The sequence below is a fragment of the Epinephelus lanceolatus genome, chromosome 6 (assembly GCF_041903045.1).
Source record: "Epinephelus lanceolatus isolate andai-2023 chromosome 6, ASM4190304v1, whole genome shotgun sequence".
Taxonomy (NCBI): Eukaryota; Metazoa; Chordata; class Actinopteri; order Perciformes; family Serranidae; genus Epinephelus; species Epinephelus lanceolatus.
The window spans coordinates 17,245,638-17,264,300 of NC_135739.1; the positions used below are offsets into that span (position 1 = coordinate 17,245,638).

General features: G+C 41.5%; 1 protein-coding gene across 2 annotated transcripts in view; it reads right to left on the reverse strand.

Annotated features, from left to right (window-relative positions):
* The window catches only part of tle5 (TLE family member 5, transcriptional modulator), a 54,102-nt gene that overhangs the window by 14,336 nt on the left and 21,103 nt on the right, over positions 1-18,663 (reverse strand). For both annotated transcript variants that reach the window (XM_033621910.2, XM_033621911.2), the window contains exons 2-4: positions 17,719-17,807; positions 9,930-9,993; positions 1,247-1,291 (exon numbers count right to left, since the gene is read on the reverse strand). In XM_033621910.2, the coding sequence (XP_033477801.1) occupies positions 1,247-1,291; positions 9,930-9,993; positions 17,719-17,807 (198 nt within the window). The remainder of the gene's footprint in view (positions 1-1,246; positions 1,292-9,929; positions 9,994-17,718; positions 17,808-18,663) is intronic.

Consider the following 18,663-nt stretch of genomic DNA (forward strand, 5'->3'; position numbering starts at 1 on the left):
GTGATACAGTGACATGCTGCCACAAAATATTTTTGTTTTTTGTCCAAGCAGTGCTCAAACATCATAAGAGACTGAATAAATAAGAGATATTAAAAAATAAGTAACATCTGGCCCATTTTCACTGGCCGTCGAACGAATCACACCAGACAAAAAAACAAAAAACAAAAAACAAAAGCATCCTCGTCTAATACTGAGCCCTGTACACATGGTACACTCTTGTCTACTTGCAATGGCAAAGGAGTCTATCACCTATTTTTTTTTTTTCCCTTGTTTAAAAAACCTAAATAACCATGCTAATTTCAGTGGAGAATGATAACAGTTGTAAAAAATCATTTACAGCTCTATCTTGTGAACCAGTCATTGCTAACTTAGAACTTACAGCTTGACTACCTAACATGCAGCGAACAGAAACAGAAATTACTACCAAGCCAGCCCTTGTTGCCTTTTTTTCAGCTGATTCAACATGTTGAATTAGGGTCAGAGATGGCAGAGCTTATCAATGAATGAAATCACTCTGATTGGCAGTTCAGCTAAGCACACAAGAAGAAAAAAGGAAGTGAGGAAAGTAAACAAAAAGCTGAAGTGAAGAGTAAAAGGAAGTTTTTTTTCCTTTAGCCATTAAGCTCATTGGCAGAAACACTGTCTGATTGTTTTTGTAATTGTTCAATGGCGTACAGTAAATATGCTCTGTTCTTTCAACACTGGGGTGTGTAGTTAATGTGCTAACTGGCTAACTGGTGTCATGGCGGTCTTCGGGTTTCCATTTTTGAATGATGGTAACAGAGTACTGCTGACTGCTGGTGTGGAGAATTATTTCCTCTAACACAGGCTCAGAACGTACATGCTGGTTGGCCATCGAATGTAGTCTTAGTGGTGTGTTAATTTGCAACATTTTGGCCGAGACACAGGCAACATGAGGCGTCGCAACTGTCTGCTTTCATCACCACTAGTTCTTTTGTGTCAGTTTGGTGTGTCTGGGCCTTGAAGAAAAGTTTCACAGTCTATACTGGCACACAAGACCGATTGCCATTATTGACTACATCAACATAAACACCTTAAACATGAAGACACGAAAAGATTGAAATGTTATTTTTCTGGCCTAGCTCCATAAACATGTATCTTCCACAAGCATTTAATGCATCCTTGGGTGTTCCAACAGTTTGCTGTTGAAGGACATACAACAGGTTTGTGTATTATGTGCTGGGAACAGAAGAGTTTGTTCTAAAAGGACTGCATGTACACTCACCTGTTTGTGCATCTCAATATTAAGTCCGTAGGACATCTCATAGTACTGAAAAAGAACAAAGAGGAAGACAAAAGGAAAATGTTACAACAATACAGGCATCAAATAACTGTTACCAGGCAATCTTCTGCACAGGAGCTCCATGCCAACACTTCAATATGCAGAATTTACTGTGAGAGAAAAATCATGTGTTGTACAGCTGATGTGCATTTGGGTAACACTAAAGTTCTCTTTTTTCAGCTGGTCTTCCAAAAAGAATAAATGTATGATTTGGTAATTGCTCAGCGCTGCTGATTGAAGTGCTCCCTGCGAACTATAAATGTGTGCAGCAATTTCAAAGATTTTCAATAATGAAGGTAAAATCTAGGTAATAAAAGTCAAGGTTGGAAATAATCAAAAGTATCCTTCAACACATTGTAGACCCTCAGCTTATCACAACACATCTTTGACATCTTAATAAGTCCCAACGTATTCCCACTCACTAACACACCTTCATGCAAACACGCACAAAGAGAAGAGAAGACACACGGCTACTAATAGGAAAAGGAACTGAGAGAGAAAAGGCGAGACAGTACAGAGAAAGAGCCTCTGTTGAGAGTGAGCGTTGAGTGTGTGTGTGTGTGTGTGTGAGTTCAGTGTTAATGAGAGGGCCACCCTCTAGGCGTCAACCCTGTTAATCACCCACTCTGTCTGCAGGGGGGACTGGCTCTGTCACTGCAAAACAAACAACACACACAAACACACACACACACACACACACACACACACGTTTCTATCACTCGCTCGCTCACACTCACACGCACACGCCATTGTTGTTTTCTGTTCGATCTCACACTGACACTATCTTATACGTGAATGCACGTGCACGTACATCCAGAGACACACAAAACACACACACACACACACACACACACACGCTTTTTCTCTGTAGCTGCTCGGGCCCACGCGGAAGCTCCCTAAAGTAATTACAGTGCTGGGGAAATGGAGGTGCTGCCGCTGGCCGGGGGAGTGGGGCAACCTGATATGCTATTAGAGACGGAGTGGGGAGAGGGGGGTGGTCGTTGTGGGGATACAAGGCCGGGCCTGCCACTGATGGAGTGGAAGTGCGATTGAAAGAGTGCACGTGTGTGCGTGGTGTGTCTGTGTTGAAGCGTGCATGTGTCGAGTGGAGGAGGAGGGATAAGCCATATTGCATTCATAGTTGAATTCGATCGCAACATTTTGAGCTGAATCTGAAGATGGTTTCCAGTGAAAAAAATCCCTTTGTATTTCAGAGGAAAGTATAAATAACGTTACAAATGAAACCAAACCAAAGAAAGCGTCCATGCACAGTTTGGTTACAACTAGAGAACAACCTGGTTTATAATTGCATCCAGGGTTGGAAATTAACTTGTTTGTCCACCTGCCACTGTGGCTGTTGGATTCCAAAATCTACCAGCCACTCAGTAGATTACCTTTGTTTTTGAGGCTTGATCTGGCAGCCACTTGCATATTTTACCAGCATTTGGCTGGTGCTAATTTCCAACCCTGGCTGTGTCACACAAGTATTACGTTCCCAATAGGATGCTCAGAATATGAGGAACTTGTGTGATAACATTGCTGAATATCAAGATAACAATATTACTTGCGCTAAATATACAGATATTAAAGTATGCTCAGTTCTGCCTTTTCACTGCTTTCAGTATATATAAACAAATACTGCTTGTAGAATTAAACAAGTTGAACATTGATCTAAACGCAAAAGGCACCAATAAAAAATAAGAATGATAGTTATATTCTTAAAGCACAGTTTTATACTGATAGTTTCAACTAACTCAAAAACCCTTGAGTGCAATATTGTGGTCTTTCGCGATTTGTTTATAGCGTAAGTTAGCATTGCGACGACAATAAATTAACAATATATAAATTAGCAATTAGGGATGTAACTTAAAAAACACAAGTTTGAACAAACGCAGTGTACATGTCCTAACTGCAAATTTTTCATTCATCGTGTGTCTCTTCTGCTGCTTCACTGAGTGACAACCTCAGGGGCCATACACATGCCACATTTTTAACGGCATGCAAATCACTAGGTCAGGCGCTGGGTGCTACTCTTGCGCCTTCTCTGTGCCAGGTTGCAAGAGCACAGCAGCATGTTGCATCTGAGGTTGCTAAGCAACCTTAACAAGCACGTATCGTAGCCTGTTTACCTAAAATCCTGAGTGCAGAGCTGATCGTCTTCCAGGTGCTGTTTGTGTGATGGCCTATTTTCTGTGGAACAGATGTAAATCTTTGCACTAAAATGATCAACTTCTCCATATTTACCACAGACTGTTATTTACGGATGACGGGAGAGTTGTCTGTTGGCTGTGATTGGTTGTTTCTTGTCACATGACATGCGGTGTGCGCTGCTGCGTTCCAAAAGTAGAATCCTGTTCGTAAAGTAGGAGCTCAGGAACCCGTACGTGCTGCAACGGTGTTGCTCCTGCGTTTGGGTGCACCTGCTGCTAGTCTACATTGAAAACAACTAATTTGAGGACACACAAAAAAAAAACCAACGCCATGTGTACAGCTTCTAACAGGTGACTTCAGATTTATTGTTGTGGTAACCATACTGCAGATGTTTCATTTTTCAAAGGCAGAAAACAGCGTCATTTTAATCTATAATTTTTGATATCTGTGGTTTTGAACCCAAAAGGTTTCTTAACATTAGTCCTCAGATGGTTCTGTACCACGACTATTCATGTAGCACAGCTCACTTGTTTTCTAAAGATAACTGAAAAGGCTAGAGCTTATTATGCATGCATGATGAGGCGCTGTTACAACATTTAAGGGGTTAAATCCTCCACAGAACAGAAAAGATTGATAGAGCTGAACTTTCAAACAACCTTTCAATTACTCTTTGCATGTATACGGCTTTGTCAGGTTTCTCTCAGCGGTTTGATTTGGCACGTGCACTCATTAGGTCACAAAGTGAACTGGAAACAAGGCAGAGCTCTTAAATAGCGGAAAGACATACTACATTTAGCAGTCACAGAAAAAACAAAACACACTTTGCAGTGCACTGCAAACAGTACAAATACCAAACCATGATGAAAACCCTTCATTTTCCTTTCCTTACAGATAATATCAGCCTGCAGGCGAACGCACATCCTGCCGGACATTTACCCAGCCATCAAAGAAATCATGTAAACTTGAGGAAGCTGGGTTTTGGCAAAGCAAGTAAACGTTCAATTCAACCATTACCTTGATCTGGATAATTTACAGCAATTAAACAAACTAAATGCTAAAGAAAATACATTAATTATGAACATCAGTGTAAATGTAGAGACAAAAAAAAATGGGTCATCGTTACTTTTCTTTTTTTTTTAATTACATGATTGAGCTGTCCAGTCCTTATGTGTGTGTTTATGTGTGTTTACGTGTGTGTATGCCTGCTATCAAGCCGACAATGCCTGAGTGTGTTTGTGTGTGTGTGGGGGAGATTGTATGCACTCACGCCTGCCTGAAACACACAGAGAGGTGGTGTGTATGTGAGTGTATGCATATGTGTGTGCCTGCTGGCTGGCTGATGGTGGAGAGAGCAGTGCGGCGGCACAGATTAGATGAGATTAAAGCCAGTCAGAGGATCAATTAGAGGCAAAACATCAGACAGCAACACAGCCACGGCCAGCAACAATGAGATTAGCCCTGAGGTGGAGCAGAGAGCGGGCAAGCACATCTGTGTGAGCGTGTTTGTGCGTGAACGTGTATGTGTGGAGAGTGATGGGGAAGGAGAGGAAATGAAGGGGGTTGGGGAGAGAGAGAGAGAGCACACATACAGATCATCCAGAAACAATAAGGAGGTGAATAATAAAGGACAACTCCAATTTCTTACAACTACAGTCTTATATTTGCAGGTTTGGCTAACGCTGATTACGATGCCACTGTTCTAACCAAGTGAACTGTTGAGATCTCAGAGCAGCAACTTCACCTAGTGGTGTCAAGAATGTAGATTTATTGAAACATCAATTCTGAAAATTTGAAACAGATTCAATATTCACTTTTTGCAGTGTCAATACTACTGTCTCATTCTCTTCTCTCCAACAGCGAGTTGACACACACTGTCAGGAGCCTCACCTCCCCTCACTTACTCACAATGCTGTCTCCTCGTCACTCGTCTCAAGCAGGATTTATACTTCTGAGTCAAACTGACGCTGTACCTAAGGCTTAGGCTCTGCCTGACATGCACCTGCCCAGAAATATAACGACATGTTGCGGCGACGCACACTTCCTGTCTATTTCCGTAAGCTGAAACCATTTCCCTCAGTGGAAACAAAGCTTTTATTTACTTTAATTTCACAGATAAGAAAAAATAAGATGTGAAGACAATAAAGGCTCCACAGAATAGCATTTTAAGTCTTGTGTGTGATTTATCCAGGCTTTATATGAGCAGAGGAAATCTCCGCTAATCACTAGGCTAATTTATACGAGGTAAAATGCCATAGGCTTTTGCTAATAACATTAGCATATTGTATTTGTGGGGAAAACGTGTCCAGATAAAGACATGTTTTTTGTCTGTGAATCCTGTTATTTTGAAGCAATTCATGTACTTGTGTTTGAAATTGTCTCTATTAAGCCATGTGTGTTAATGTTAATGTGTGTTTTAAATCAACTTAATTTTACAGCACTTCACAGAAGCTCCATCGCTAGTGTTTTGGAGGTGTAATGCAGAGTGGCACAGACACACCACCATACAAGTAAAAATGCCACGTGCGTAGGCTATGTCATAGGCTCTGCATAGAGCTGACGCACATGTATAAATCCGCCTTAATTCACTCTGGTCGCACACACTCTTTTGAGGCACGATTTTTTTATTTTTAGGCTTCTGAATGTGGGCACTACCGCAAGAATATTATTTTCACTGATATAAAATAGTTTGAATTATTGTTAATGTTCATTCAGACATTCTGCCGTTCTCTGCTACTATTCGAGAAAAGGAGATTCATTGTTGTAATCTTACAGCCTTGTTATATTTATCTTTTCATAATAATTCTAAATGGCATGTCCACAATGTCTGAATATCGATATTTTTCAAGGTACTGCATCAATGTTAGAAATACCAGTATCGTTCAATATCAAACTTGACTAAAAACAGCTGGACTAAAAGGGCACTCGGAGAACACAGACCTCCACAAAGGCAAAATACCCGGTCTCACAAGGCTGACAGCAGTGAAAAATAAATTGTATATCCGCCCCTTGATTTTGATCGATCCTGAATTTAATGGGTTCGTCTTTGGCCCATGCTACACCTTTCCACCAAGTTTCATGAAGACTGGGCTAGAAGTTTTTCCATAATCCAGCTGACAAACAACCAAACCAACAAAGTGAACTGAAAACATAACCTCACACGAGTGTTGATTCACATGAGGACTGTTATTCTCATCTTCTACAATTCAGAATCAATTCACATTTTTCAAAAATGGATTCTAATATGAGTATTACTTTATAGTTTGTCTTTGCTATATTGATGTAACAAGAAAAGGTGGCAGAGTCCCACATTTTGTTGGTCCATCCATCCCCTCTACCTCTTCTTGCTGCAGACTATGTGGCTCTGTGGTAACGTCACTTGACTTCCTTTATCTCACAATGAGATAAAGAGAGAGCTGTGCCACTTGAACATAAGCAAATGTCAGTTTAGGACATTTAGGGTGGACAGTTTCTGTGTGCCTGTGTTGTGAGGCCACAGTCTCAGTTTAGACACAAACTAGAATGACCAGTGCTCATCTTCAATAAAGGCAACTGATTTAGCTTTAAATATGTAATAACTAGTTTCAAAGGATGACGGTGAGCTATTGTTAGAAAAGTGGAGCATTACTGGAAAACAAGTTAGCGAGACACATTGCAACCTGCACCACTTAACAAAACCTTTATTCAGCTCTGATCAAGCAAAGAAAATAAGACAGTCCGTAGGCTGTTCCATTTCGAGACGTGGCCCCATACAGGGCTGAAGATGACAATGGGTTTCCTTGGTACATAGAGCATGTTCTGCACTGTTGGAGTTATAATGGCACAGTGACGCACTCTCACTCCATAATATGTTGATAAACTTCTGTTTTTTACAAAAGAAGTGAGACATTCCAGGCAGCGGAGGTGGTTGTCAGCAAATTGCTCTTTCATTTTATAATTCACATACACTCCCACATACTTTTCTCTGCTTTGTCTGTTCGGTCAGACAGTGACAAGGTCAGTTTGTTCGGCTGCCAGTTATGTTTTATATTACAATTCAGTGAAATGAAAACATGAGTGAATACTTTGGCACACGGTGAACTGAAGCAAGAGTCCTCACATTCCTACTGATTGAACCGATAATCAGTTTGAACTGAGAGTTGTGACAAACTCGTAATCTAATAGTGAGATTCTAACCCATATTGGTTAATCCTTTGGATTAGGGCTGCACTACATCGAAAACTGCAAATTTTTTTCCCTGTGATATTTATTTTGGCATAAAGAAATACAGCATTATTCACCAAAAGGCTTGACTAGCTCTATTTGAATGTAATTATTCTTCTGCTGTGATTCTGCAGGGGAGTGCATCTGCACAGACAATACAAATAATACAAATAATAATAATAATAATAATAATAATAATAATAATAGTAATAATAATGATAATAATAATAAAAGATGAAAAATGACCTCTCTGACGACTATTTGGAGGGGGGAGGAGGGTGAAATCAGTTCGTTTGATGCACTGGTTGACTCTCTATGACAACATTGTATTCATATACAGTAATACTCTTCCATTAATCCAGGCTGAAGTCACAGATCTATCATGTCATATTAATAACACATGTTGCTGACCCTAAAATAAGGTGGCTCCCTTGTGCTGATGGAGTTGGGAGACCTCTGGTTTCTTTAGGCTAACTTTAATAGCTTTAGCCTGGCCTGTAGCTGGTAACTAGCTTTTACAGTCTGGAATAGGAGTGAAAAATCCATCGATCTGGATCTATATATCGATTTAATGATCAACAGTCTAATATCACTGATGCAAAGTGAAAGCCTCGACCCACATCATCGTCTTCCGGTTACGCCTTTAACAACAGTAACACAGAGTGAGATTCAGATTCTGTATACAATAGTATTAGTACATCAAAATTGGACCTACTGCAAATTACACATTTAAACAGCTCCCAAATACAAAAAAATATACCCTGGGGTCTATATATATAAATCAACAGGTGATTTCCTTCTTTTAGCAAAATCCTAAATGATTGAGTTGTTTATTTTCCCACCTGGACCTTTATGCTCTGCCATCTCTCATCTAATCATCACGCGGTAACCTGTGACAGGTTGTTATGCTACAGTAACTATGGTATATTAACATGTATGTAGTTTTTTTGTAGAGCTGGGAGCATCATGTAGGTTTACATTACAAGAGGTTTTATCACTTGATGACACTGACTCCTGTGTGCGCAAAGTGAGAGAGGAGAGGGAGAGACGCTGTGCTGCTGCCAGAGGAGCCGCTGACTGAGTTCCCTCTGAGCGATAACTCGCCAAAAGAGTCTGAGAAGTCCGGGGCTGTTCATAATACATTCAGGACGCCACAGTTTATTCCACACTACTGAATCTGCTCCTCTTTTTGGAGCCACTGCGGAGTCGCTAATTATTTTGCTTTCAGCCATGCTTGTTGTTGCCGTATCACAATATGAATTTTTCATGTGATTTTACCAGTTAAAAATTATACCGATATTATCGTGAACGAGATGATATGGAACACCCCTAATTTACACCTCTAGTGAGGAATGGTCGGGAGATGTTGAAATAATGTTGCATTTAACAGATGCTTTATTTCCTCTGTGCCGCAAGCACAAAACACGGCCCTTTTGCAGTCTTTAAACTGGAACCTGAGCTTATCTAGACACTTTTGCTGATCACTGTAGCTTCGGCTGAGCATGTGCTTCACTGTGTCTCTTGTACTTGCTGGCCCGTTTACGGTACTGTTCAACAAACACACACACACCAGGAGAGTCTCACTTCTCAGAACAAATGCTGCCAGACTATATCACATACACACATAAACTGGGGTTTGGCTGGTAACATTAGTCACTGAAAATGAGAACCATGCTTGTTTTCCTGTGTCGTAGCATGACGTGTTTGAGTTCATTTGCCTTTTCCTGATGCGACATTACACGCCCTGCGATGCGACTACTGCACATGCGCACATCTCAATGTTGATGCTGACATGTATATCATACTGCCATAGTTTAGATTGTTTAAAACATGTATGCTTATCTGACAGCTCTTTTTTTCATCCCCCTCAGTCTGACTTGTGTTTAACTGCATTGCTGCATTCCAAGATCTCAGTGATTTTATTACTGTGTGCAATTTTTGTGAGTACATGAAACAGATGGCCAAGGCCATTAAAATAAGATCCAAGTTGTAATAAACCAGAATTACCTTTTAAGAGAGAAATTTTAAAATGAGCAGCGAGAAAAGAGACATCAGAGAACAAATGTGCTGCAGAGGGGAAGGTGGAGGACGAGTGGGGAGGGTGGAAGTTAAGATGGAGTATTAATTAGCAGAGACAGTAAAAACACAAGAACAAACATCAAGAGCTTTATGTAGAAATCAGATGTTTCATTGGTCGAACACACTGAGGCAAAAACGGCATAAGGATACACAAATCATCATGTCTGGTGCACGACACACACACAGCTTCACTCACCATGATATAATGGCGCTGCATCTCTGACTTCTCACTGGCCAACTTGTCACACTCGAGCTTCAAACTGGGGAGAGAGGGAGAGGAGTGTCAGACCTTGTTAGTCAGCTAGACAGTCTTCAGTCTAAAGTGCTGACTTCTACCCCCTTCATCATCATCACCAACGACGCTGTCATCACTTTCATCATCACTTCAACCCCCATCACAGCCGCCCACCTTCATCATCATCAGCACCACCTCCATTCTCATCATCTCGGCTACCATTAACATCTTTAGCACCATCACCGCCTCCATCATCATCATTACCGCCGCCTTCATCCTCACCTTTACAAGTCACGGTGGCAGCGTTTTCACCGAGCTCGACGGGGTATCGATTGACAGGAGGAGGTCAAACTGAACTCAAGAGATGGTGTTGAGTCAAAATGTCTGCTTTCTAAATCAGAGAGGAGGCAGTGAAGTAAAAAGTCTAAATATAGTGTTGGGAGCGTTTCCTGCGACCCAGTCCCTGCGACAGCCATTAGCTGTAATCATGTCAGCGCTGATGTCACACGAGGCGACAGGACAAAGGAGGACGCGTCAACAAGTCACCCTGATCGCCAAATGAAAAAGACAGAGGGAAAAAAAAAAATCCCCCTCGATGCCTTTTGACTGAAGCAGCCAGTTACAACGTGCCAGTCTCGGAAGGCATCATCCGATGTGAGGACAGGATAAGACTCAGATCAAATAAAGATATGCGCAGGCACACGGTGGATAGTTTCAGATTTAAGATAAGTCTGAAACCTGTTTGATGGTGTGTGTATATTTATGCTGGGATGTTCTTCTCAGCTGTCTGCAGGAATGACAGCTCGATTACAGCGAGCGCTGGCTGAATCTTCATCGCTGTTAGTCTTAACTGGCAGACTGAACACTGTGTTACATGGGGCCAATAATGTCAGCTCACGCATACACACTGTATTGTGGTTCTTCTATAATTACCACAACAGCTGCAGTGTTAGCTGGAGTTAACCTCAGTTTTGGCACAGTGTTCATGATGGACATTATAAAACTGAAACATACAATCAGGTATCTTATTTAGTATTTAAAAGTTCATGCTTGTGCTTATGTTTTAGATCTATCGGTATTTATTTCGTCCTTTTTGTTCTTAAGTGCAGACTGAAATAATTAATCCATCTATTTTCTATCCCCACAGAGGGACTGAAGCCCATTTTCAGCATGTACTGGGGGCATGTTGTGGGCAAACACAACACAAACACATAAAAACCCCTTTCTCACTGGGCAACAAAATCCCACCAACACACAATAACATCTGGCTTTTGTCTATCGTGGGAAAGGTTACAATCGGTATTTGTTCCTGGGACAAATGACTCTGCAGTAGTCATGGGTATTTACCAGCTCCAGCTCTGATGAGCAGTGATGGGAACGTGACACTGGTGGATAGTGTTATCAAACATATCTGTTTTTAGATACATGTTGATCTTGAAAATTTGAAATAGGGCTGGGTGTCACCACTGATTTCCTGAAATGATTTGATTTCGATTCACAAGGTCCCGATTCCATTGGTGATATCTCAGTTACAATAGCAATTTTTGCTAGTATGTGAAGGAGATTCTCAGAGAACTAATACTGTACATTTTACGAGGAATTATTTTAAAAGGAAAAATAAATTCAGAGCAGGATTAAAACTGAATATTTTATGACTAAATGTTGTTTCTAGAGCAGCGACATTAATATTAAAACAGCAAAGTCACAATATAAACTCAATATCTCACTGGAGACAGATCTAAAATGTCAATATAACAAATCATATTCCTGACATCACAATACTGAGTGAAGTTTAGAAAGAACGACGACGGTCATTAATAATTTTGCGCCGTTGGCCCGTTTACTACCGTTGAGATTAACAGAGTTAAAGCTTCACACATCTGTGGGAAAAACGCATATTACAAGACCGATCTTGGATTTTATGAATCGATATCGGGTCATTCAAATGAAGATCAATTTGAATCTGATGAATCGATTATTTTAACCAAGCCCTAATTTGAAACAGTTTCAGTACTCATTTCCACAGTATCGATACACAATATCGATTCTCACTAGGGCATTAACAGATTTGGCGACGTGTCGACGTCAGTGGCACAAGTCGACACCCCCCGGGAGGAGTCGACAAGTCGTGTGTTTTTTCCCCTCTCTCTCTCTCTGTGCTTGTGTACACTTGACATATTTATTCAAAGAAAGAGCAGACAGAAATCCTGTAATGACCCAGAATCAGTTTGTCTGCTTTCATGTTGCTGCCAAAAACTATCATTATTCAGTGCACTCCATACACAGACCCTCTTTCCAAATGTAAAAGTTGATAGCCTATTATCAGCTTCCTAATGTGTTGTGAGTTTTGCAAAAAGCAACTTGTCAGTATCTCATTCGCTGTGATCAGTTACCTTCAGAAGTCCCAGGAGTTGTTTTTATCCCTTCTGAAATTGAATGAGGACAAGCAATGGCCTCATGTGCAATTATCCTTATTTGAAATTATCTTTAATTGCAGCACATTAAAGTTAAGTTTTAACAATCTAAAATCATGCTGTAATTATCCTGCTTATTAACAGTAATACACCAAATACTTTTTTTTTAAGAAGTGGTGACATCATTGTTTTTAAGATATTAGCGCTGTGATATTTTTGCACAGCATTTTCCAGCGATAACCTGGCAATAAAGCAGTGTAACAAGTATTGTGACATTTACATATTACACTCCGTTGGGTATATACGAGGTGATGATTTCACAGCTGATGCAAAATGTCTGTTTTTCTCTGTTAAATTCCATCAAACTGTTCTTGTTGCTGCTGAAACCCTGAAGGTATGAGAATGTTTCCAAACAAACACCTAATGCATATTTGCATAAAAGATCTGAAGAAACAGTAAAGCACTTAAAGATTGCTCACTCAGTCACTGGGGCTTGATTCTGAAGGTTAACTGCCTTTTAAATATAACAAGGATTTACTGTAGATATCTATAACTACACACCCTTTTACTGTTAGTAAACAGTATGATGTTTTTTTGGTGGGCGGGTCTTAGCTGGAGGCAAAGCAATTCTCCACAGACATTAGCTAGCTACCTAGCAAGTTCTGTTGGCTTGTTTTAGACAATGGAGGTAGATGATGCAAGTGGTGCATTGAGAAATATTTATTCTGAGTGGTGGAGCGGACTCTAGCACAAACTGGACTGTTCAGAAACTCAGAGGTGCTGTCTAAATGTACCATTCAGTTATCCGGAGCACCGCACTGGAGTGGCAGAACAAACTCTAGACATTCTGTTTGACGAAACGGAGTAGCAGAGCGCCAGGCGGAGTGACTGTGTGATTAACTTAACCATTCGTTAGTTCATATAGAAATAGAGCTCTCCGTTTTGACCAACAGGGTTCTCCTTTTACTGCACAGCGTCAGACTGAATTTACAAACGCACCATGGCAGGTCACTTACTCTCCGGGACCACGAGTGTTAACCCTAACCCTAACCCTACAAAAGGAAATACTTTTTACCTAACCTGATATGAAGCATTTCTGATGATCACCTCCGTCCAGTCCTTTAGTATTATCACATTTAACCATAGCTGTCTTCGTTTTTGTTGACGGCCATGACTCCTTCTATTCTGGCTGCCAGTAACACAACAAAACAACATTTTAAGACTCCTATGTAGCCTACAGCCCTGTGGTGGCAAGTCGTGTTTTGCCTCCAGCTAACAAACTCACGTCGTTTTGACGCTGGCCCTAAAATGATCTATAGATATGGATCAGCTTTCAATAACACAAGAAAGGAACAGAAAACACATGCGGCCAGTACTGAACTAGTATGGTGAAGATGTGCAGGTGGAAGGAGCTTGGACGAGGCCCTGACGCCCATCACATAATCAAGGTGAGGATGAGTTTTGCTGTATGGGAACACAATCAGTCCACTTTACAGGATGATCATAGCTGCTTACACCACGGCACGCAACAGAATATCCAACCTGATTGACAGCCCTGGGGGGGTGGGTGTGCTTCTTTGTTGGGGGTGATGGGCAGTTTTATTCTGTGTGTATGAGCAACCTCCACTTATCCAAAATGCTCCCCTTCCCTCCTACATAAAACCCTTCCTGCTATCCCTGTGTACATGCGTAGGCTGTGTGGTGGGTTGTCATGACAACAGGCCTCCCCGCTGCCAGCCTACCTGGGATTGGCTTTGTGCCTCCTCTGATTGGTGCGCAGCAGCCCCCGGGCCTGCACCGCTGCTCTCAAACGACACTTTGATGGAGTTTTATTGCCGATTCTTCCGTCTCTAAATCGCTCCTGCTGTCATCTTTATTTTGATTTATGTATTCCCTGATCTATTTATGCATGTGAACGAGGGGAGGGGAGGAGAGGTGGTAGAAGAGGAGGAGGGTGGGAAGAGGAAGACAGCGACAGCTACAATGCTTGCTACTATACCCGGGGGAACGCCTGCGGTGCATTTGCCTTTTAAAGGCTTCGGCACCAGACAAGCACAGCACAGCAGCAAAGCGCTACAAAGCCTCGGCTGTGGCTCCCAAGCCCCCCACCCCATCCCAGCCCCCCTCCTGAGTCAATAGGCACTGTATGCATGTTCTGTATGCTCAGACAAAAAAGGTATTCTTTCAACTGCGCCCTGGCTCTCTGAAGAGGGTTAAACGGTGCTGCTCACCGTTGTGGGAATTACAAAAACCGAAGGCGAGGAAAAAGACGCGCCGGGTGTTATTGCTGCTTCAGAATCCTCCGCAAACAAGAGCGATCAGACCAGAGCAGGGATTTTGCACACAATTTGCCAGGCTTTCATCTGCCTTCGCCTGTCTCTGTAACCGGCAGAGGCAAGCCTCTGGAAGGTTCTGGGAGAACAGGTACAGAAGAACAAACCAACCTCCTCAGGAAGGAAGGCGGGCTTCAAAGACTCCACTCTCACAAAGAGAGGATCTCTCACTGAGATGCAGACCCCGTGGCGTCCCCCCTCTTTATAACTGCTATCAAACAGATCAGTTGAGGTCGAACCAGGCACTTTGGAAGTGCCTCAGACTTCTGGCACTGTAGCGGTATTTAAGCAGTAAAGGGAGATCAATGGCCGAGGGTAAACGAGATTGATTTAGGTATGAGTCAATAAAGGATGTTGCCTCAGTGTGCAGTGTGGTAGGGTTGAGGAATAGTGGAACAAAGGCAGATGTCTTTATTTTATCACAACTGACTGCTGAGGCATCCCTCAAGCTACATTTTTCTGCAAAGCTTTATTTTATGACTTTTATTTCCTATGAATTCCAAATTAATTTCTTAAAATTTTATTTGAGAGGAAATTACAAAATGTGGGATACAAACTGGCCAAATAGAGATTCAGTTCTCATTTTAGTTTTTCAGTTCCTTTGGGTTATAAAGGGAACTAGTGACATTAAGAGGAATTTCCTTGAAAGAACTGCTCCATTTAAACTGAAGTCAATATGTATTCATTCCTCATACATGTTGAATGTTGTGCTTGCCTGTAGACCAGGGGTGTCAAACATGCGGCCCGTGGGCCAGAACCAGCCCGCAAAGGGTCCAATCCAGCCCAATAGAAGACTAGACAGGTTTCAGGAGCAAGTTAAACAATGTGCTGCCTATTTGATGTAAAATTCTGCTTCAGAGGCTTTTCCACCCTGACCTGAGTACAGTTCTAATGTAACAATGAATACCTATTGTGACCATGTTTAAAGATATTGAATACTGTGCAAAATATTGTCAATCAGCAGCTTCAGCGGAATCAGAGAATCTGTATCAGATTGTATCACACCTGTATCATGAAATGTATGGATAAACGCACATATAATGACAACACATTCTCACTACGACCTTGTCACATATTGATGTTTTCGTCATGGACTATCCACATCCACCCAGGTGGATTGGTTGTTGAAGTTCTGGGACACTCTGTCAAGTTCTGTCTGTTACATGCATTGTCTTCTTTCAAGATACACTTCCATTTTCACAGGAAATAAATGCACTACGTTGATACAACAACGCAAATTGACGTTTTTTTTCCTTCAACAACAAACAAACATGGTTGGGTTTAAGCAACAAAAGCACGTGGTTAGGTTTAGGGAAAAAGAACAGTGTTTGGCTTTAAAATGTTATGAGATGCCAACAACTCTCTCTCGGGTGAAGGTCAATGTTTGTTGGACCCATCCACCATCCCTCCCAAGTGCTCCACTCGGACTTTCGTCCTTGTCCCGCCACCTTTCCCCCTGACGCCGCCGGGCGCCATTAGACTTTACCAGACGTGTATCATGCAGACATTAAAGGACACATTTTTTCGTTGGTTTCTGACGATACTTATCACTGCCCAAGCACCATTTCGATGACTTTGGAGTGAGCCCAGGCTCGTAATGACAGTCAGTACATTTTAGCTTAATCGAGCTATGCTCAAAATTTGATTTTGGCATCTAATCGGACTTCTGTCCTTGTCCCAGTTTACATGCAACTGAGAAAATTGAATTACTGACAGGAATGTGTCCTCCTCCCCAACACTAGGTGGCGATATGTGTCGTTTCAGGGGGTTAATACGGCCCCCTTTCCAGTTGACCTATTACGTCACTTAATAATAAACAACTGGAGTCAGGCGGCAGACCGGCATTTTCAAACAAGAGCAAGATGGATAATCGTACAGCTTTGTTCATCTAGTACATAATGTACGCGTTACTGATTGTGCAGATAAGGTGCATGCTATCCCTCGTGGTCATGGTGATTTCGAGAGGCAGACAACAACGCTGTATGCTGTTGGAGGACTACAACAATAGCATGTCTTGTCTGTTCTGGGGTCATATGCCAGCGTGGGGGGTGTGGAGCATGCGCACCTGCATTGTCTAGTTTAACTCCGATTAAGGCGTATACATGCCGGAGAAAATCGAATTCCCATCGCATTATCTGGGTGTCTTAATTGGAGTTGGAGAACTCCGATATTAGTTGGAGTAACGCGTTTACGTGCACTTCAGTCGTACAGTTATAGTCCGATTAAGGCAATAATTGTTTTTTTTTTTCAAGTGTCATGTAAACGTACTGAGTGAGAAGTAGACTGACTGAATGTGGAAAAACTGAGACATACTGTTGAAAATACATCTATTTTTCTTAAGACATCTCAGGCTGTGCATCTCTTTTGTAAAAGGATGAACGTCTACAGAATGTACTTGTAGTTCTTCACATAAAAAAGGGAAAATATTGGGGCTGATGTTACTTATAGGTTTATTGTGCGATGATTTCATTGGTCGGGCCCATCTAAGATCAAACTGGGCTGTATGGTGCCCATTAACTAAAATGAGTTTGACACCCCTACTGTAGATTTGTTGTGCAAAATTACAGTATCTTACAGTATCAACTGGAAGTGTACCAAGTGAACACCATCTTTATTTTACCTATAATTAGTGTCAAAATCTATATTTCTTTCAAGGGAACCTCCCATGAAAGACCTGTAAAATAAAAACCTGGCTAGTTCCCAAGTGTATGTGACATTATGTGAAATGAAGTGTTGATTAACGCCATACACTTACTTATTAAAACCCAATTTCTGGCCTAGGCATGGCAGCCGTAATGCAGCTCAGTTCTGCAGTTTAACATTGTGGCTACTGTTACAAAAATATGTTCAATAAAGCAAAACACTAAGTGATCCATGTATAGCCTGGAGATATGCTCCCTCTGAAAAAGAGCTGCACTCATCAGGCTGTGGTATGTAACCGCTTCTCCTTTATAATTGTGTGTGTTCGCGTGTCTGTGTGCATGAAAGTGTTTCTGTCTGCACCTGTGGTATTGTGCTTGAAGGAACTGGAACTCATCCTTGATCCTGTCACAGGAGTCAGAGGTTGTGAATTTCAGCTGCTGCGATGAAGCCTGCCAAGGAGAAAAACACACGAGAGGGAAAAGTTAAAAAAAAGAATGAGTGAAAAGAGTAAGAAAGATGAAAAAGAGAGCGGAGTGAGAGAAATAATTAAAAACATGAACATGAAATCAAGCAGTTTTCAATTTGACGCAAACCAACGGGTACAACATTACGAAGACACTGGTTGCCAAGTATGTTTCCACACACATGGGGCCAAGTGCATAAAAACCCTGTGTAGAATCAAGACTAAAACTGTGCATGGATAAAAGCAGAAACATGTATACCCATTGTTTCTGCCAAATGTTTAAACCCCTGCGCTTACACTGCTCTGTTATATATCAATCACTGCACATGCACACGAGCCGAACCCACACACAGACACAATTAGCCATAAATGGATATCGACACACCCCTATTTAACCTTCTATAGGCAGAACCCATACTCTGCCTGTCCTTGGTCTGGCTCCAGCAGCATCTTTACAGAGCAGAAGCAACTTTAAGAGTTATTACCCGAGACCATTACGAACAAAAGCATATGTTGTGAGCCATAACAGCCTGCTGATTGACGACACGTGAGAAAGTCAAGGTTATAATCCAACATGTGTTATTATCCCAACATTCCTTACTGTTATTCCAATGTTCAGTTTGGGTGACAATACATAAACCTACCCGGTCAAGCTTGAGTAAATCTTGGGAGTATAAATAATGATTGTAACACACTTTTATAAATATTATTATAGGGAATTTGGTGGAGACCATGTTGAGACCTTTGAGGTGTTGGAAAAATATAGCTCCAAATTAAAACTCTCTTAAATTCCCCCACTGGCGTCAACCTTCTCTTTAAAACACCATGGCATCACACACACT